Genomic DNA, 20,965 nt, shown 5'->3' with positions numbered 1-20,965 from the left:
GTGGGACCACCTCTTCAATGGGGAAACTTACTAGTCAAACTGAAAGAAGCAAGTATTCTGTACATTGCTAGGAAGTTAACATATACTTATGTAGATTTCTCAATAATACTGTAAGTTGCGCTCATTGGGGGTGATAGAGGATAGGTGTGATATATGCATATGATATTGTACAATGACATCTATTTCCCATGTTTATCTAACTTTGGTTCTGTAGGAACCAAACTATATCCATTTTGGATTGCCCACCAAGACAGTCAGTTCCCAACCAACTTTTAATTCAGGCAATCAGTAATATACAGTAGCTCTAGCTACTGAAAGAACAGGATAGGATATTTATCATTGACATTTCCAAAGCACTGTAGGACCATACAGGGAAGAATGTGCGCTTAACATAGATCTACAGAAGTGTACGTCTTTGTAATTCTTTCAGTATTATTTTCTATTTACTGAAGGCCTTCTATGTTCAGCAATACTCGTCAATACTTTTTTATAGGCCGTTTTTAAAAAAAAACTTAAGTTGATGTGTGTGTTTTTGGGTTCTACTACCCACTCAGATGTTTTTTAGAGATTGAATTCTCAAGATTCTGAACCAACAAAGGCCTGATCTTATTGCCTCATGTGTTGTACCATACCGATGCAGGTGTTCAAGAGTTCACTGTAATATCATAATCCATAGCTTGCACTGACAGCAAGGATTAGGGAGGGGAGGGGAGGAGAGCACTGCATTGCTACAGCAACACATATCATTAGTGAACAACCCACGTAGCTGGTTTAGACAGAAACCTCTTCAACCTGACAGAAACCCCTGCGCCTCCATGCACACGAAGAGGATGTGTTTCTGTCACGTACAGGGGAGCACTGTGCCAATCGGCCTGTCCTGAGGAACTCCTGCTTTTCATGCACATATTGAGAAGTTAACCAGCAGTAGCCTTGTGATTAATTGCTGTTGTTTTGTGTTGTGTAGCTTTATGCCAGTATATAGAGGCTACTAAATTCAGAGATGGGGCCAGAGGATTGGCGAGTGCGGATGAAGGTAACCACCCCCCCCCCCCCCCCCCCCCCCCCCCACCCCTCCTCTGATCAACGACCTCAGCTCCGCTTGCGCCCTTTAACTGACACGCCCTTCTTTCACGGCACCCTGTGTTTGTTCATTTTCAATATATCTGAGTTTTCTGAAACTCAGTTTTGCACAGGTGGTGGGGGGGGGGTGGGGACTACTTTGGGAGCACATTCCCTCCTGCCTACCCTTCCTCCTCCTCTTCCCCGTCCTCCTCCTCCTCTTCCCCGTCTTCCTCCTCCTCTTCCCCGTCCTCCTCCTTCTCTTGGTCCCCTCATTCACTTCCTTTGGCAGCCAGCTTCTGAACAATAAGCCAATCTGTTTGACGGTCACTGCCTCTACTTCTGACACACACACACACACGAGCCCAGTGCTAGCACTACCAGCGCTGGTGTTGCTTGGTCAGTGTGTGCTCTCCCCCCTCCACTTTGAATGACCTTATCAATCATGTCTTGGTGTGCTCATCACTTCTGCTTCACTTTGGGTCTGAATCAGTTTGATTTGTTTTGGTTTGTTCGATTGATCCATTTTATTTGCGGGTCGCTTTGCCTGTAATGCCATAAAAGCTGTCACTTAGAATGTACTGGTAGGCCTAGATGTACATATGTACATAGTTTCAAATTATCGTTCTCAGAATAGATTTCTCAAACAAAGAAGAAATTAAAATATGATCTGCCATCCATTTGACCTATTTGGCTATGGTTCATTTTCTTTATTGGTACAGGATGTAGTTGACAGCTTTATATGATGCAGTATCTCCTTTTTCTCCAGACCACTGTGCTCACTTCCTGTTTCCTTTGTGGAGGGGTGTATTGTGCCTCAACCCTGCCTTTGAGTGGGCCTTTATATCCCCTTGCTCCTCTGTTGCCCTCCGCGCTGTCATTCTTGAATTTCTTTCTGTCTTTCCTTCTGTCTTTTTCTCTGTCCTCCATTACTCCCTCCCTCTCAGGTGAGAATTTTGAGCAGAGTCCATTGCGGAGAACCTTTAAATCCAAAGTTCTAGCGCACTACCCAGAGAATGTGGAGTGGAGTCCCTTTGACCAGGATGCTGTCGGCATGGTAAGTGAAATCCGGAACGTGGAACTAAGTTGGATTGTATTTTATTTAAATGTCTGTTTTCACAGTCTGCCTTCCCTATCTCATTTGAGATTAGCACATGCATATTATTGCTGACATCCTTTTCACATTTGCCCTTCTTTAAGCTGTGTATGCCCAAGGGCCTGTCGTTCCGGACACAGGCGGACACACGCGAGCCCCAGTTCCACTCCTTCATCATCACTCGGGAGGACGGCTCGCGGACGTATGGGTTTGCCCTCACCTTCTACGAGGAGGTGACCAGCAAGCAGATCTGCAGCGCCATGCAGACCCTGTACCACATGCACAACGCCGAGCAGTACGACATCCTGCACACCCCCACGACCCCGCGGTGCCCCGAGGACCAGCGCCACCTCCACCCACACCCCCTCAACCCCCACCCCCAACACACGCTCCTCCCCACTCCCGCCATCTCCCGGCTGCAGCGCTTCAACTCCTACGACATCAGCCGCGACACGCTCTACGTGTCCAAGTGCATCTGCCTCATCACGCCCATGGCCTTCCCCCAGGCCTGCAGGAAGGTCCTCCAGCAGCTGCACCAGGCCGTCTCCTCCGTTCACCCCCCACCCCTACCTCTCGAGAGTTACGTCTACAACGTCCTGTACGAGGTGCCCCTGCCGCCCGCCGGCCGATCCCTGAAGTTCTCGGGGGTGTACGGGCCCGTGGTGTGCCAGAGACCCAGCACGGCAGAGCTTCCTCTCTTTGACTTCCCCGTCAGTCAGGTGTTTGAGCTGCTCGGTGTGGAGAACGTTCTTCAGCTGTTTACCTGCGCCTTACTGGAGATCCAGATTTTGCTTTACTCACAGCGTAAGTCCCTGCCTGGGTCTTCTCTCACAAATTGTCTTGGGCAGTTGTAGGCCTTGTTTGTCAGTATTTTCAATTATACTGTTATCCAGACAGATTATATTACTTATATTGTGATTCCATGTGTGCTCTTCAGCTTGTGTAAATGTTACTTTCTCCTCATGGGCTCTCAAGCCTGGCCTCTGTCTGTCTGTCTGTGCGCGTGCACGTGCGTCTGTGTGTGTTTGCGCTGAGGGTAAACAGGCTGTTTTGAAGCAGAGTGCTGTGAAGTACGGTCTCTGTTGGCTGCGATCAGGCCATCTTTGTTGACAGATTTGGACAAATAAGGGCTGGGGTAGGGCTGTCGAATGGATAGAACCAGGTATGTCACTCTGTGTATGAGAGTCGGAGGAGTTCAGCAGGGAGGTTGTTCCTGGATTGTTTATAGGACCTATTATGGATACAGTGAGATGGGGCTGGAGGCGGAGCTCTAAAGGTGCAATGCTGTGGTGTTGCTAGGCAACCCTTGCAAGAGGACATGGAGGAGGATGGTAGTTACTGATGCAGGGTAAAGATGATTGGTTGGAGATGACATCATCCTTTTTTCTCTCTCTCCAGAAGACTCATCACTGCAGAACGTGTGAACTTAAGAGTATTTTCCGGAAGGAGAGCATGTGATCATTCCCCTGGGAAGGGACAGAGTGGCGTTAGATAAAGCTGCAGACGCTGAGGCAATGGATGCCCGGTCTGGACAGAAAAGGAGCTGACTGGGGCTGTTCTATTAATAGAGGCCTAATTCATAACTTAGATACGTTGGCCCTGGCCTTGCAAGAGTCTTTCTCACATAGAGTATGGCAATCCTCCTTGAGCCAAGCATCTGCTGTTGTTTTTCCCATCTTTTCTCTGGAAGCTTGTCACTTCCCCTGTCTGTCATGCATATTTGTGTGTATAGAGCTTTCCTTCTGTTAGCGAAGTACTGAAATAGGCACTGATGACTTTTTTGTCTTGGGAAGCCCTTGTGGGAAGCAATGTAGCATAGTGTAGGACAACTGGGTGACTGGAAGCTCATTAAATGTTTTCCAATATTTGATTTATGACCCTATTAAAGAGCTTAGGAGATGACAAGCATTGTGTGTGGACGACGCTGTGTGTTGGTGTGTTCTTAGCGACATGGTCTTGTGCTGAAAGGGCCTGTTTGTTGGTCACCAGGCAGGGTCCAAGCAGAGCAGTATGGTTATAACATTATTCCTGTACTGGTTCCCTAGCGAGGTAGAGGGGGGAGTCCCAGTCCAGGGATAGTGTCTTTTCTGGGGGACCACCGGGGGATTTTGTTGATTTTGTTGGTTGTAAAACATGAATTATTTAGTTGCTATTGAAAATAGCCTTATTCTGAGTGATAGTGGAGGAATGTATATATACAGAACTTTATGTATGGAGTTGGGTGTTTATCCCAGTATAGTACAGATCACTAGAAGTAGTCATTTGGCTTCATTTCGTTTTCGTCATAAAGTGTGACCCTTTAAAACCAGTCAGTTTGTTTAATCTGGTTCATTGTGACCATATAAAACCAGTGAGTTTGTGACTCTTCTGCTATTTGTGCTGCAGATTACCAGAGGCTGATGACTGTGGCGGAGAGCATCACCGCCTTAATGTTCCCGTTTCAGTGGCAGCATGTCTATGTGCCCATCCTGCCCGCCTCCCTGCTGCACTTCCTGGATGCCCCTGTGCCCTACCTGATGGGCCTGCACGCCAATGGAGAGGGTGACCGCACCAAACTAGAACTGCCCCAGGAGGTAATCTATACGCTCCTGTGTATACCGTGTGTATGCACACACACACAAACAGCTATGTGTGCGGCTGGGCACACACAAGTTTAAATAGATTTTGATAGATTAATGCAAACGCTGAATACCTTTTTTCATTGGCCCTTCACTCCTCCGCTGTCCTTCCGTTTCTCTCCAAAATACATTTTAATGGGAAACATTTAGCTGTAACTGAAACCATTTAGGTGGATTCCCTCAGTCCAGCCAGCTTTAAATGCAGCCTGTCAAAAGCAATAACAAATCGTTCCTAATCAGCTTGCTATGAGTGAACAGTGTGTGTGCTGAGAATACTAACAAAGGCTTTCCTCTGGACACCACAGCCAAACCCATTTCCTTCATCTATGGTCTGACATGCCCAACAGTGACAGCATGAAATTGGCTAATTTGTAGAGAGAATCACAGGGCCTTACAAAACAGATTACAAACCAACACTTGTTCCCTCACTCTGTACACTTGTTTTTGTTGTTTTTCCTTCATTTAAATGTTTTAATAATAAACAGTTTACCAGTTCATTCATTTATTACTTACATGATCCATTGCAAAATTAAAAACCTCCTGACGGCCATTGCAGTCATTTTCCATTCCACCGCAGCTCCAATCTGTATACAACATCGTGATCTGCTGACATTATTAAATAATGCCGAATTCAGCAATGCTATTAGAAGGATTGCAATGAAATTTCAGGATTACAATATAAAATTATTTTATTTGTTACAGGCTCATCATATAATGTTTGAAAGTCTTAAAATACATTAACATTATACAGCATAATGATATCAATTCTTTGTTGTGCATTTGTAGTGGAATTTCTTTGTTGTGCATTTGTAGTGGACTTTTTGCCTTTCTTAGCCCTTTTTTGGAGCCACAGCACAAGAGCTCAAGAAGGGTCTTGCCCACAATTTGGGTCCATCCAATGGCAGTCTGCTGGAGACAGGATAATCGGTCTCCATCTGTATCTTCCTTGGTACACTGCCCTTTAGATTTGTCCACCAGTGCATTCTTAGTTGGAGGGATTGGCTCCATTTCTTACCTTTCTTTGTGAACACCTGAAGCTGGTGCAACTACAGTGGGGTGAACAAGTATTTGATACAATGCCGATTTTGCAGATTTTCCCACTAGTTAATCTTTCTTTAAGAAGCCCTCCTGTTCTTCATTACCTGTATTAACTGCACCTGTTTGAACTCGTTACCTGTATAAAAGACACCTGTCCACACACTCAATCAAACAGACTCCAACCTCTCCACAGTGGCCAAGACCAGAGAGCTGTGTAAGGACATCAGGGATAAAATTGTAGACCTGCACAAGGCTGGGATGGGCTACAGGACAGTAGGCAAGCAGCTTGGTGAGAAGGCAACAACTGTTGGCGCAATTATTAGAAAATTGAAGAAGTTTAAGATGACGGTCAATCTCCCTCGGTCTGGGGCTACATGCAAGATCTCACCTCGTGGAGCATCAATGATCATGAGGAAGGTGAGGGATCAGCCCAGAACTACACAGCAGGACCTGATCAATGACCTGAAGAGAGTTGGGACCACAGTCTCAAAGAAAACCATTAGTAACACACTACGCCGTCATGGATTAAAATCCTGCAGCGCACGCAAGTTCCCCCTGCTCAAGCCAGCGCATGTCCAGGCCTGTCTGAAGTTTGCCAATGACCATCTGGATGGTCCATAGGAGGAATGGGAGAAGGTCATGTGGTCTGATGTATCGTGAGATCTTTGCCAACAACCTCCTTCCCTCAGTAAGAGCATTGAAGATGGGTTGTGGCTGGGTCTTCCAGCATGACAACGACTTGAAACACACAGCCAGGGCAACTAAGGAGTGGCTCCGTAAGAAGCATCTCAAGGTCCTGGAGTGGCCTAGCCAGTCTCCAGACCTGAACCCAATAGAAAATCTTTGGAGGGAGCTGAAAGTCCGTATTGCCAAGCGACAGCCCCAAAACCTGAAGGATCTGGAGAAGATCTGTATGGAGGAGTGGGCCAACCTGGTCAAGAACTACAGGAAATGTATGATCTCTGTTATTGCAAACAGTTACTTATGTCATGCAATAAAATGCAAATGAATTACTTAAAAATCATACAATGTGATTTTCTGGATACAAATTACAGACTTCTACATGCTTTGTAAGTGGGAAAATCGGCAAAATCGGCAGTGTATCAAATACTTGTTCTCCCCACTGTATATGCATAGTTCCACACAGCATACACTCTCTGTAGGTCTTTTCCTGTTTCTCTCTGGTTTTAGCATATTGATCGCTGCTGACCCATTTGGACCTCACTGTCTGGGTTGTTTCCTCTTGACTCTTTGTCTGGGGCAGTGCTTATATTACATTCTAGGCAGCTTAATACATACATCCTTAATGTAGTGTGATGGTGGTTCGGCCTGACCTCCAAGTTTAAAGAAATTGTGTAGATTCTCGTTGCAGGTCTTACATGCAAGCAAGTTTATTTTTTTTATTGTATTTTTTTACATAGCACAATTCATACATCGAAACAATTCAATGTGCTTTACAAAGAAAAATATATGAAAACAATAACATAAAAACAAATGAATACATCATAATAATAAAAAAATACAATAAGAAATCACAAAGATTAAAGTGTGATTTTATAAGGCTAAACAGTGTGGTTAAGTTTAAGTGCTCAGTCATGGGCATGTGAGAAGAGAAGTGTTTTTAACCTGGATTTAAAAATGTATACGTTTGGGACACGTCTAAGATCTTCTGGTAGTTTATTCCAGTTTTGTACAGCATAAGTGCTAAATGCAGCTTCTCCATGTTTAGTTTGGACTCTGGGCTCTACTAGCTGACCTGTGTTCATGGATCTAAGAGCCCTGCTCTGTTTATATTCTTCAAACATATCAGAAATGTATATGGGTCCTATACCATTCAGAGATTTATGAACTAAAAGCACCACTTTGAAATCTATTCTGTAACTGACTGGAAGCCAATGTAGAGTCTGGAAAACATTCTTACTGATCTTTGAGTGAGGTTATATTCAAAAGACCAGTGATGGGGTTTGTACCCTGCAATTTTTCTGCATCAGAAACATAGTACAGCTTGACACCTCCTGTCAGCATCCACAACAGCTTGGTTAGGTTTTTCTCCTGTTCCAGGAGGTCATGTCTGTCCTCTGCGAAGGGGTTGCCCTCTTGTACATCAACTGTTTGTGATGTTTGTCTTCAGAGATACATTTACTGCTAAACTCAATGGTGTTCTTAAACTTATCAAGCACCCAAAACATGTCAGGTCCATCAGTTGTCCGGCATTGGAGTGAATCTTGGTTTTGCATTAGACCAACTGCCCTTCCATCTCTTTACACTGCAACTACTGCTGAAAACACTGTCTTTGTGTCTTTCAGGCTTTGAATTTTCCTGCCAGAAATCCTTTGCCATGTATGAATTTGGATGGCAGTTACCTGTTTGCACACCTTGTGAGGGTGACGTATGATGCTTGCAAATGGGCTTCCATCCAACCATTGTCGTGCAGCCAGTCCCCTACAGTCTTGAAGGCAGCTATCTCAATTTGTAAACCTCCCAAAATAATGACAAAATGGTCCCCTCCATAGGAAATCAACTCCATTGTATCAGTTTTACAGTACTGTCGAAACCTGGATTTACCCTCTACAAAGCTCAATTGATAACATTGATTCAGTAATGTGTGATAACCACTGATTTTGACCTTTCAGGGATTAGGAGTAGAAGAGGGGGTGATCTCACTTGGTTGACTTGCATGAAAAGATGCCCAATAGGTATGTTCGATAGGTGTGTCTTCCAGCTACTTGGAAGACGCTGCATAAACAAACATTCATAAACAAAAGCAGTTGCGTACACTTTATATTAAGTTTCCCTAATTACTATGCATACTATGAAACGAAAACTGTAATAACTGTTACATAGGTAGTTACATAGGTATTCAAATGTAACTACTTTGTATTATGGTTGTTACAGAATGAGTTATTACACAAACACCGTTTCACACACAAGTAATTCATCTTTTAAAAGGATTATTAAGGAAGACATTTACAGTACCTTCTTTCCTCTCTCAATGCATCGATGAGAGCAGACCCATTTCCCCGGACTAGACCACTGGCTTTGGGGAAGGTTACGTCTGTTTTTCCCAGGTAGGTAGGGAGGCTGTATTGTGGTGAATGATGCTGGCAGGTCAGATTATCTTTTTGACTTATATGATACATCCCTCTCTGGGGTCTGTCCCCTTTTTTTGGCTGGTGAGATGCTGGAATTGCAAAATGCCTGTGCCAAAGAAAGAGGCAGTTTAAGTTGTAGGACTTCGTTGTCTGCTGTTGCTGTTGTGAACATCATTGGACAGACCAGTTGTTCTTTTTGACACAGATCGCTCACTGTCCACTATGGTGGTGATGCCCATCACACTATTTTGTAGTATTAACAGTCCTGGGTGAATTAATGTATGTATGTTAAACAAGGTCTCTTCTCTGTGTGAATACTACTCAGTCACACGTAAACTGGTAGTTTTAATGTTCCTGATTGTGCTTTGTACTTCTAAATCCCATTGTATAACTGAAAGAGCAAAGCTCTGATGAGCAATGCTTGAAATATACCTTCAGACTGAGACTACGTCAGAGCCAGTACTGACAGTCAAATAAGAACTTGGTCTTCATCTGATGCATATCCCTACTTACCACCTTTGATGACTTTGGATAGAGGCATCATTAAGATGCAAAAGATTGTCTTCTACAATTTGTTCAATTCAGTGAGCCAAACTCCATGACTAGATCTGACACATTGCGTGCACGAGTGTTGCTCTGCGTCAACTCCTGACCTCCATAGAGTGCTTATTAAATGTGATGTGTCCTGGATTTTATTCAGTACTTTCTTTCAAACTGCCTGCGAGTGTCAGCGAGCGTCTGCATTTCCAGGCCCCGAGGTGGCACTTGTTTCTATTTGAGATGGTTGATGCGTTTGCAAGTCAAACCACCCCCGTAAACTCATTGTCTCTAAAATGCATAATAACTCATGCAGGTCATAAATAATTAAACAAGGTGAAATTAAAGAAACTTAATTGGTTTCCTTTTTGATCGTTGTGTTAATGTTCGCAGAGAAACGCATGATTTTGCATGGTCACATTTGTTCAGATATCCTCCAAAAGAAGGTCTGATTACATGTAAAGATAAAACAATAACCAAATAATATTTAACAAACAACACCTATCTTAACATCCATGAATGTTTCATGTGTGTTTTTCCTGTTCCTGAATGAATATAGTAGGCCCCTTACAAGAAATGACTGCAGTCAGCATGCACTGTAAATGCAGTATAGTTATGATTGTGCTTCAGAGCTTCTGTACTGGACTTGGGGAATGTGGAGACGTTTGGAGTCATAACTTTGTTTTATTGATGTGTATCTGAGCTATCTGTTAACTGAACAGGAAGTTTGGTACCTTAGACACATCAACACCTCTTACAAAGACAGAGTAATGCATTCAATTTCTCCTCTACTGTAAGACAGTAGAGATTGACAGGCAGGCATATAGTTTACTAAAACTGACTGATGCTTCTTGTTAAGGATTTCCATTTCATCTCATACTGTTTTAGAACGTGGTTTCATCAGCTTAAATAGACACGCAGCCTTTATTCTTGCAGACTTAGGGATTTTGTTCAGTTGGTAGGATGTATCTCTTTCAAATTACCAGTGTCATTTAGGAGATTTAGGCAGTTGTGGACCACCATCTGTCCTCCCCCAAGACATTGAAAAAGCACACTTACATTCTGTGATTCTATTGACTACCGAAAATCTACACCTCCTCGAACATTTACAAATGTTGTCATGTCAGTGCCTCAAAGTTTCATATAATCTTTTTATACACACACTCCGGCCTTCTACTTACACTGATCCACTGATTGATCTAGCAGGCGCCCAAGCCGCCACTTGGTGTTGCTAGAGGGCAACAAGGCAAGACATGTTTGATTACTCCCCATCCGGACAGTTCTGGGCCCGGTTTCCCAAAGCACTAAGATGATCTTAAGAAGCACATAAGTGCCTCTATCTTTTCTGTGTGTTTCCTGAAAGCATCGTTATTTAAGTGGCATGTGACATTTCTCATTCATTAACGAGTGTTCCGGACCATTCGTTAGTCCATAATTGTCTCTTTACTGTTTTTGTGAAATAATTATCAAAACTATTCTAATTTAGAACAATTAATTTAGACAAATTATATAATAAGTGCGTGAGTGGATGTAAATGTTATTTCATTAAATTTGTCAACTGAGGATAAAGAAAAACATACATAAAACAAGAAATAATCAAAATTAACCGTTCACAATTCTGAAACCCTGCATCTTACTGGTACAGTCTTTGATGAATACAGTGGGGAGAACAAGTATTTGATACACTGCCGATTTTGCAGGTTTTCCTACTTACAAAGCATGTAGACGTCTGTAATTTTTATCATAGGTACACTTCAACTGTGAGAGACAGAATCTAAAACATAAATCCAGAAAATCACATTGTATGATTTGTAAGTAATTAATTTGCATTTTATTTCATGACATAAGTATTTGATCACCTACCAACCAGTAAGAATTCCGGCTCTCACAGTTTTTCTTTAAGAAGCCCTCCTGTTATCCATTCATTACCTGTATTAACTGCACCTGTTTGAACTTGTTACCTGTATAAAAGACACCTGTCCACACACTCAATCAAACAGACTCCAACCTTTCCACAATGGCCAAGACCAGAGAGCTGTGTAAGGACATCAGGGATAAAATTGTAGGATGGGCTACCGGACAATAGGCAAGCAGCTTGGTGAGAAGGCAACAACTGTTGGTGCAATTATTAGAAAATGAAAGAAGTTCAAGATGAAGGTCCAGTAAATCACATTGTATGATTTTTAAGTAATTAATTAGCATTTTATTGCATGACATAAGTATTTGATACCTCAGAAAAACAGAACTTAATATTTGGTTCAGAAATCTTTGTTTGCAATTACAGAGATCATACGTTTCCTGTAGTTCTTGACCAGGTTTGAACACACTGCAGCAGGGATTTTCTAAACATTCCTGGTCTTGAAATGTCTTGTGGTAAGTGCCCAGCAGTGTCTTTACCACTGTGCCATTTAGGAAATAAAATATTATATTAAAAATATAAATCTGAAAAATAATCCTCAGTCTCCACCCCACTGATTTAATTCAATGTGGAAGCACTTGTGAGTCTATTGAGATAAGAGTTTTACACAGTGAAGTTTTTAATGCAAACCACTAATTACAAACATATGCTTGACTTTTACAAACACTTATTTCATTACAATCCTTTTTACAGCATCATTGAAATCACTGTTATTTAATAATCAAGACAGTTTATTATGTTTTTAAATTGGGACTTGTGATCATGGCCCTCAATATGCAACTACAAAAATGTTTAATATTCCATAGTATATGTGTTCAATTCTTCAGTCAATACTTTCATCCTATTTTTCTTTTTTATCACATGAAGAGATCTATTCACTCTGCTATTACATGAAGAGATCTATTTACTCCACTATTACATGAGATGTATTTACTCTGCTATTACATGAAGAGGTGTATTCATTCTGCTATTATATAAAAAGATGTATTCTCTCTGCTATAACATGAAGAGATCTATTTACTCTGCTATTACATGATGTATTCACTGCTATTACATGAAGAGATGTGTTCACTCTGCTATTACATGAAGAGATGTGTTCACCCTGCTATTACATGAAGAGATGTGTTCACTCTGCTATTACATAAAGAGATGTGTTCACCCTGCTATTACATAAAGAGATGTGTTCACCCTGCTATTACATGAAGAGATGTATTCACTCTGCTATTACATAAAGAGATGTATTCACTCTGCTATTACATAAAGAGATGTGTTCACTCTGCTATTACATGAAGAGATGTGTTCACTCTGCTATTACATGAAGAGATGTGTTCACTCTGCTATTACATAAAGAGATGTGTTCACTCTGCTATTACATAAAGAGATGTGTTCACTCTGCTATTACATAAAGAGATGTGTTCACCCTGCTATTACATGAAGAGATGTATTCACTCTGCTATTACATAAAGAGATGTGTTCACCCTGCTATTACATGAAGAGATGTGTTCACTCTGCTATTACATAAACAGATGTGTTCACTCTGCTATTACATAAAGAGATGTGTTATCTCTGCTTAAAGTGGTACTGATCTGTGTGATAAAAAAAATTGAGCACAGTGGTAGTGCTTCTGCTATAGTAAAAAAAACATGACCCCTGTCATTCCAGGCCAATTTGTGTTTTGTGGACATCGACAACCACTTCATTGAGTTGCCAGAGGACCTCCCTCAGTTCCCCAACAAGCTTGAGTTCATACAGGAGATCTCTGAGGTGCTGATGGCCTTCGGCGTGTCTCCGGAGGGAAACATGCACCAGGGCCAGGCTAAACACAGGGGCTTCCGCACGGCTGACATGGCAACGGACAGACGCAACGGCAACCTGGCTGGCTCACCCCTCAACTCCTACCTGCTGAGGGAGAATGAGACCATTGCCCGGCTGCAGGCCCTGGTCAAGAGGACTGGAGTCAGCTTAGAGAAGGTGAGAGCTCAGCAGATCCTGGTCACCTCTTTGACTGGAACGTATTAGATGAAGGTAATCATCTCGCTCACTCCTTTGACGACGATAGAGGGCTTTGTAGAGTACTATACCGGTAGGGAGGACGGTCCATGCCAGATTCACTGCATCAGCGGCAGTTTGCCATCTTCAAGTATTACGTTGTTATTAACAGAAAATTGGCGCTCATTACAGAACCTAATTACCATCTGGTTTGAACACGTTATTAATAGATAGTAATGTTCCAGCAGATTCACATTACAGAACAGTGAATGGATAAATGAGCTTTTAACAAGAAGAGGTCCATCCAACTTGCTATATCTCTCAGAGCCAGCAGGAAGCAGCTTATGAGCTTGAGGGGCTAGTGTTCTTATTCTATGAAGGGATAGACCTATCCTGATAGTCTGCTTTTAGCTCCTGTCCCTGGTATGTGATCTGACTTTTGTTGAGTTTAGCCTGTTCTCTTATTAATGTGGATAGATGTATCACTTGCTGTCAGGTTCATGTGTGTTGAGATCGGCAGGGTTGATAGTATCACATTTTAGCTGAGGAATGTGTGTGTTTTCTATGTTTTTATTTTCAATAAATCAAAACTAAAGCCCTAGACTTCCTCTCCCACGCCCTTATCACCGCTCCTGCATCTTTTGATAACATGGAGATAAGGTGCTAGAGACACTGGCATAGCGTGTTGGGGCCGGGCCGGGATTTCAGACCTACAGTACACATATCCAGCCTGTGGATCTCTTCAGACCTACAGTGTACATATCCAGCCTGTGGATCTCTTCAGACCTACAGTGTACATATCCAGCCTGTGGATCTCTTCAGACCTACAGTACATATATCCAGCCTGTGGACCTCTTCAGTTTTGTCTTCAATCCACATTCCTAATTTCTTTAATTTTGTTATTTAGCAGACTTTCTTACCCAGAGCATCTTGGATCAGGGAGTTCATACATTTTCCCACCATGGGAATCCAACCTGCTGCAGCAAATCCCATACACTATTAGCTGAGCTGCACGGTACCTCTGGCTTTCTGTACTATGTTGCTTTTCTTTCTCTGTCTGTTTCAGCTGGATGTGAGTGACGATGCCAGCAGCAACAAAGACCTGAAGGTGCAGTGTGACACAGAGGAGCTGAAGATGCACCAGCTCAACATCCGGGTGCGAGAGGTCTTCGCCAACCGCTTCACTCAGATGTTTGCCGACTACGAGGTATTTGTCATCCAGCCCAGCCAAGACAAGGAGTCTTGGTTCAGCAACAGGGATCAGATGCAGAACTTTGACAAGGTTAGAGAATGGACTGAATTTAAACTCCACACTCCGAAACATACATTTCATTGGAAGCCCTCAATGCTCTGGTGACTTATTTTTCTAATGATTTCTGTCTCCTCCAGGCGTCCTTCCTCTCTGACCAACCCGAGCCCTACCTGCCCTTCCTTTCTCGTTTCTTGGAGACCCAGATGTTTGCTTCATTTATTGACAGTAAGATCCTTTGCCATGACGATGAGGATAAGGAACACACTTTGAGGGTGTTTGACTCCCGTGTGGACAAGATCCGGATGCTAAACGTTCGTACACCCACCCTGCGCACATCAATGTACCAGAAGTGCACGAACATCGATGAGGCGGGTAAGACATGAGGAAACCTGTCCTTATTCTAAATGCATCTTTTTGTCCCGTGGTGCTAAAGACACGTTTGTTTTCAAGACATGCATCTCAAGTCCTTCTACACTGATTTTATATTTTATCTATCTTTTATAACATACTAACTGTTCTTGTTTTCAGACACACTCATTACAGTGTAGGATGTAGTCTTCATGATCTTCTCTCCATTGGGTTAGAGACCTACAAGGCAAAGCATAGTTATCCTTATTTTCCTTGGTGGAGGGTTTTTGCTTGGTGGAGTGTCATTGTTTGGGCTTTCTATGGATTATGTTTAGAGGTCATTGGTATTTTTTCAGGTCTGTCTTTGGATATCGACAGCAGCACCTGAAATGATTAATTCCCAAATACATGTAGCTGTTGAATTTCTCCTCTCATTCCAAATTCCTTTATGTAATCAAATGATGCTTTGCATGCATGATAGCTATGTACTATCCTAATAAATTGCACAATTGAACCGTTTGGCTGGCTGGCAGTGGTGCTAATGATTTTGAGGTTTGGTTCAGGTTTGGTTAGGAAAGAAACATTTCGTTTTTCCAGAAATCCAGATTGGAAGATTCCCAGAATCAGAAGAAAATAAGTCATAAATTAGAAATCATGAATGAATCTTCCAACCAGGATTCTTTGAACTCCGGATCATTTTGATATGGTTTCACCTTAGGCCACCTGATTAATATTCACAGCGTGGGGGTTGTGAGTGACGGTGAGGATGTTGGGATCAGAGCGGGACACTGACGACACAGGCGTTTATGCTGGTGTCCCACAGCAGCTCACTGTCCTGCTGCCTTTGTGTCACCCCAGAGAAGGCCATAGAGATGCGCGTGGTGAAGATCGACCACACGGCCCTGCACCCGCACCTGCTGGATATGAAGATCGGCCAGGGCCGCTACGAACAGGGCTTCTTTCCCCGTCTTCAGTCGGATGTGTTGTCCACCGGACCTGTCAGCAACAAGTAAAGATCACATCTCCACAATGAATAATACTGATAAACCGTGCTCCTGTTGCCTCCGTCTCTGGTGTTGGTCTTTCCTGTTGTTCTGAGGGACGTTTTGTATGTTTGGTGTTAGATGGGCGAAGAGGAGCGCCCCGGCACAGTGGAGAAGGAAGGACAGGCAGAAACAGCACGCTGAACACCTTTACTTGGACAATGACCAGAGAGAGGTGAGAGGACATCAAGCAGCTTTAGAAAAACACTCTTTCTTTGTGTTTTTGTTTCTCATTTCAGTCTGGAGAAATTGAATTAAGATCTTATTTGTCTATTTTCTCTGGAACTCCCTCCCAACAACCCCCTCACAACTACTCTCTATTGGCTTAACCTTTCTATGACTATCTGTAGCCCTCTGACGCCCACGGTCTCCCTCACATCAACACTGTCAAAAGGAAAGGTTTCTGTAGGCTCCTTTTAGCGGCTCTTCAAAATGGAACCTTTGGAACGCCTACACATATTTAAGGAATATTTCAACCTAAAGGGTTACTTTGAAGAACTTTAAGTAGTTCCAAAAGTTTCAATGAAAATACTCTGTAAACTGTTTATTTTTAGAGTGTACTTTCAGAATGTCTCTCACGCAGACTCGGGTCTCTTTCTCACTCTGTGTCTTTCTTTCTTTCCGTCTCACACACATGCTCCCAGCATGTGGAATGTCTGTTCCCGGAGCGGCAGCTCCTGCTGTTTCTAGACTACTACTGGCTCTTGCAGTCCTTCAGGCCCTGTCTGAAGTCTGTGACTGTGGATGTGGTATGTGTTGGCAGTGGGTGGGGCTCAAGCCTCACACCATGTCCACATGGCCCCTCCCACCATGTGGCATTCAACCCTCCTCCCAGTATCACAGCTCTGCCTGATCCTCCAGTTCGTGGGGTTTCTCCTCAGGTTTACCGTCCATTCGGGGGGGACAAATATTGACGATACGATTAAGATGTAATTCCGTGACTGATTGGAAACCTGTTCCACGTACACTGTATGACTGATGTTGAGGCTGTGTAGGTAAAGGGCAGAAACACATACTCGTTGTCCGCAGTATTGGACACGTAGGCAACACGCGTACGTGCAGCTTATCTCATTACATCACTGACCCTGAGATCCTCCCTCTCCCTGGAATGGGCACTTAGCCAGTCCCTCCGTGTAGAAGTGCATTCCTGTCCTCTGTGAATTCCTGTGGTTGGTGTAAACCTCTGTGTGTGTGTGGAATAACGAACATGGAAATAGACCGATTGCTGTCTCCTTTGGTGTGTAGCCTTCAGGTGGTTTAATGTGCGACTCTCCCTGACGCCTGTCCTCTGTGTCGTTACAGAAATACATCCAGGAGGCCAGGAACCTGGGCACCACCATCAGGCAGCCCAAGCTGTCCAACCTCTCCCCCTCGGTCATCGCTCAGACCAACTGGAAGTTTGTGGAGGGGCTGCTGAAGGAGTGTAGGAATAAGGTAGAATAAAGGATGTCCTTCACAAGCTACACATGCAGTATGACTGGCTGACTGCAACAGTCATAAAACCAAAACTGGATGTGGAAATCAAACCCCTTTACTGAGACTACGTTAGTTTAAATCTTTTCATGAAATATTCTGGGAGGGGGGTGGGTTGATTACTGTTTGGGTTTTTGATTAGTTACCCTGTGGTTGTATTCATAGCCCTGTGGGTGTGTATTTCATGTTCCTGGCTTTAGTAGACTGGTGGTTCCATGGTGGGTTTTTGCTCAATAAATGGATGTTTGGTTTTCCGTAACTCGAGGAAAAAGACATAGAATTCCTTATTAAATACTGTGGCATTCTTTAGTGAACTGTAGAAGTGTTTATGTGAGGAGATCCATCCCCTCTAGTGTCAAGCCTCTGGCCTCCAGAGATGTAACCTCCCTGTATGGGGATGTGTGTGTCCCTCCAGACCAAGCGTATGCTGGTGGAGAAGATGGGTAGGGAGGCGGTGGAACTAGGTCATGGGGAGGTCAGCATCACAGGAGTGGAGGAGAACACACTCATCGCCTCGCTCTGTGACCTACTGGAGCGAATCTGGAGCCACGGGTTGCAGGTCAAACAGGTTAGTTCTCACACACACACACTAACACAAACTAATATGTAAAAAACATACTTATTCAGGCTAATCTACACATTCCCTCACATCCATCTTCCTATTCACTCCTTGCAGGGTAAATCTGCCTTGTGGTCCCACCTGCTTCACTATCAGGAGAGCAAAGAGAAGAAGGAAGCCACACCAGCTGGTCTGGGTCCCACCGGTACTCCTGTCATTAAATCCTGAAATGCCTTGGATGGTGATGTAATCCCATAGCCACAATAATCATTACTGTCCCTTCTCTCCATGTCAGGGCTCATCCATGACACAGAGAGACGCAAATCTGACGCTGGCGCGGCCTTGCCCCCTCTCAAGGTGTCCCTGATCAGGGACATGAGGTCGGTATTCTCCATCCATTCACCAGTTCTTCCACAATGTTGGTGATCTCTTCAGATAACTACCATATCGGATGGCCTTTAAATCAGGGCTGATTATAAGGGGGCATTACAAAGTGGCCTGTGTCGATTGTGCCTTCTGCAAAGGCAGGAGGGGTTCAAATTAGGGATCGACCAATATGGATTTTTTTGCGCCGGTGCCGATACTGACTGTGGATGACTGGGGGGCGATGGCCGATATTCACTGCCGATAATAAATATCATTACATTTGAAATGGCTAGAGGTGTCCTACCCGGACATCTGTTCCTACGTTATTGAGTCTCCAGATAAGCAAACTACCAGTGAAATAGTTTACTTTTCATTTCTGCTCTACAAATAGTGTGCAAGCTAGCAATAGCAACGTGCTTTGACAACTAGCTAGCTATGTTTGCCAGTCCAGTGTTTAACACCGGTCAGTCTGCAGCTCATACATTGAGCATGACAGCACCAGTAATAGGTGCAAAACGGAATGGCAAGAGGGACAACCAACCAGCTACACCGCAACTCTTCGGTATAACAAGCGTTATAAATTTAAGCCGGCCGGTTTGTCTCGTTTACGCTGTTGTAGTCTACATGGGATGCAGGATTGTTTTCCTCCTCAACGGGGCGTGGAGATGAGAGCCTACTCTGGATGACCTATTACCGGTCTAACGTATCCGATGGCAAGGTGGCACTATAGCCAGTTTGCTATAACTTCTGAAATCCTCTTGGATCTCCACAAGTGCCTGGGGTGCAGAGTTTAGGCTTCGGGCCTTTGTCATGCTTTCTGCAATGATTTCCGAGTGTATTCACTGCCACCTTATGGCCAACTGATGAAAATACTTTTAGAATGATCAATGATTTAGAACCCTATGTTGTGGAAAAACACTGACCTCATCCTCACATCTCAAGCTTTGGAGCAGACTTTTATCAATTGATTACCAGCTATGATTAATTTCAGAAATATCACTCTTTACGTTTAGCCTTCCATTTTACGGTATCCAAAAGGGCATTGTGTGTTCTCTTTTTCTAAATATATTTTTGGGATTATCTAGGTTTAAATAATCAGGATTTCCTAATCTAGTCGGGTTATCAGTAGGGCTCCACCTATCAATTACACTAATGAAATTAAAATGGAGATTGCTTCTATGGTGCTGACAATGGTCTCACAGATGCTGTAATGATCCAAAGATGTGATGCCAATCCAAGTCTGTAGTTTAAAGGCAGCCAGGGACCTATTGGCATGTCTACGATGCACCACAGCAATGGTGTTGGGTCATGCGAGAGGTCGTTCCTTGTGTGATGTGAAGGAGGTAGTAAGGAGAGCTGAGCTGTGTGACATGCTGTTACTTCCAGCCTAATTCCCCTGCAAACCCCTGTAACCCAGGCCCAGATGAGGGGTGTCTGACTCAGGGCAATGTCAAGGCGGCGTGTCAAAGACTCTGCTCTGATCATGCACTTGTCTGCACAAACACTCACGTGTGACATCTTCATCTGTTTGATACAAGCACATTTTAATCGACACATTTACTGTAAATGGACTATTAAGATTGACCCAGTGGTTTCATTCTATAACAATTCCATATTTGCCTTGCAGTACTCTTTGTATTCTGACTAATTTCTATTTTTATCCTACAGTAGGTAGCTTTGTGTAGCTTGTGGGGTCTGCAGATCACAGATACAATTGTTTTTCACCGTCGGCATTGACTGAATTGAGTGAATGTTGATATTTTGCTCTGTTGCCACGGGGAACAGAGTGGTGTGGAGGAAATGGGGTTAATTGTTGAGAGTGAGTTGAGAGGGGGTGGGGGAGGAGGAATGAGGGAGAAGGAGGGGGACATGGGCACCACTTAGAGAGTAGACAGTGGAAGGTAATGTGTCTGGACACAGAGGGCATGGTGATGCCTGGGAGCGATGACAGGAGGCTGGCTTCAACAACAGGGAGCCTGGGCCAAGGCTTCTTCCTCCCTGGGCTGTCTCTCCCTCTGGCTGTGGTGAAAACACAATGTAGACACAGGCCTGTCCTCTAGTTCCAAGGGACTGTCACTGCTCTAACCATTCTCTAATATGTGCCATCCTCTCATGTTTTGGGCTTCCTAAAGTCCCCTTGGCCAACGGATACCAACTGTTGTAGACAATTGTAGACCATCACTGAAAGGATGTGTTAAGTAATCACTGTGTGTTGTATTTCCCATCCATAGACACATCCAGAACATTGGGGAGATCAAGACAGATGTGGGCAAGGCCAGGGCCTGGGTTAGGCTCTCGATGGAAAAGAAGCTGCTGTCCAGGCACCTCAAACAGCTTTTGTCTGACCAGGAACTTACAAAGTGAGCAGAACAACAAGTACATATTATAGAATTAGCATATGAACCAAAACACCAAATGTGTAGGATATTTTAATTGGCATCTCTTCTTGGGTAAATGGGATAATACCTCATTCACTTTAGGTCAGTCCCTCAAAATCCTAACAGTTTTCAATGGAATGTCCCACTCAGTCTCATACAAATAATGTCTGGAAACTGCATTTATAATACATGAGATGTT

General features: G+C 43.6%; 1 protein-coding gene across 3 annotated transcripts in view; it reads left to right on the top strand.

Annotated features, from left to right (window-relative positions):
* dennd5a (DENN/MADD domain containing 5A) overlaps window positions 1–20,965 on the top strand; it is a 43,356-nt gene that overhangs the window by 17,079 nt on the left and 5,312 nt on the right. The window contains exons 2-15 of one of the 3 annotated variants that reach the window (XM_010878246.5): window positions 965–1,033; window positions 2,007–2,116; window positions 2,260–2,959; window positions 4,541–4,728; window positions 13,021–13,329; window positions 14,414–14,629; window positions 14,737–14,971; window positions 15,806–15,956; window positions 16,072–16,165; window positions 17,293–17,424; window positions 17,879–18,031; window positions 18,140–18,227; window positions 18,318–18,402; window positions 20,620–20,748. In XM_010878246.5, the coding sequence (XP_010876548.2) occupies window positions 965–1,033; window positions 2,007–2,116; window positions 2,260–2,959; window positions 4,541–4,728; window positions 13,021–13,329; window positions 14,414–14,629; window positions 14,737–14,971; window positions 15,806–15,956; window positions 16,072–16,165; window positions 17,293–17,424; window positions 17,879–18,031; window positions 18,140–18,227; window positions 18,318–18,402; window positions 20,620–20,748 (2,659 nt within the window). Of the gene's footprint in view, window positions 1–964; window positions 1,034–2,006; window positions 2,117–2,259; window positions 2,960–4,540; window positions 4,729–13,020; window positions 13,330–14,413; window positions 14,630–14,736; window positions 14,972–15,127; window positions 15,195–15,805; window positions 15,957–16,071; window positions 16,166–17,292; window positions 17,425–17,878; window positions 18,032–18,139; window positions 18,228–18,317; window positions 18,403–20,619; window positions 20,749–20,965 lie in introns of those variants that run through there. The other 2 variants (XM_010878254.5, XM_029124367.2) reach the window with 2 other exon arrangements.

This window comes from Esox lucius, chromosome 2, assembly GCF_011004845.1.
Source record: "Esox lucius isolate fEsoLuc1 chromosome 2, fEsoLuc1.pri, whole genome shotgun sequence".
Classification (NCBI taxonomy): Eukaryota; Metazoa; Chordata; class Actinopteri; order Esociformes; family Esocidae; genus Esox; species Esox lucius.
The sequence above is the reverse complement of the archived record's forward strand: the minus strand, read 5'-3'. Positions and strand labels throughout refer to the sequence as shown.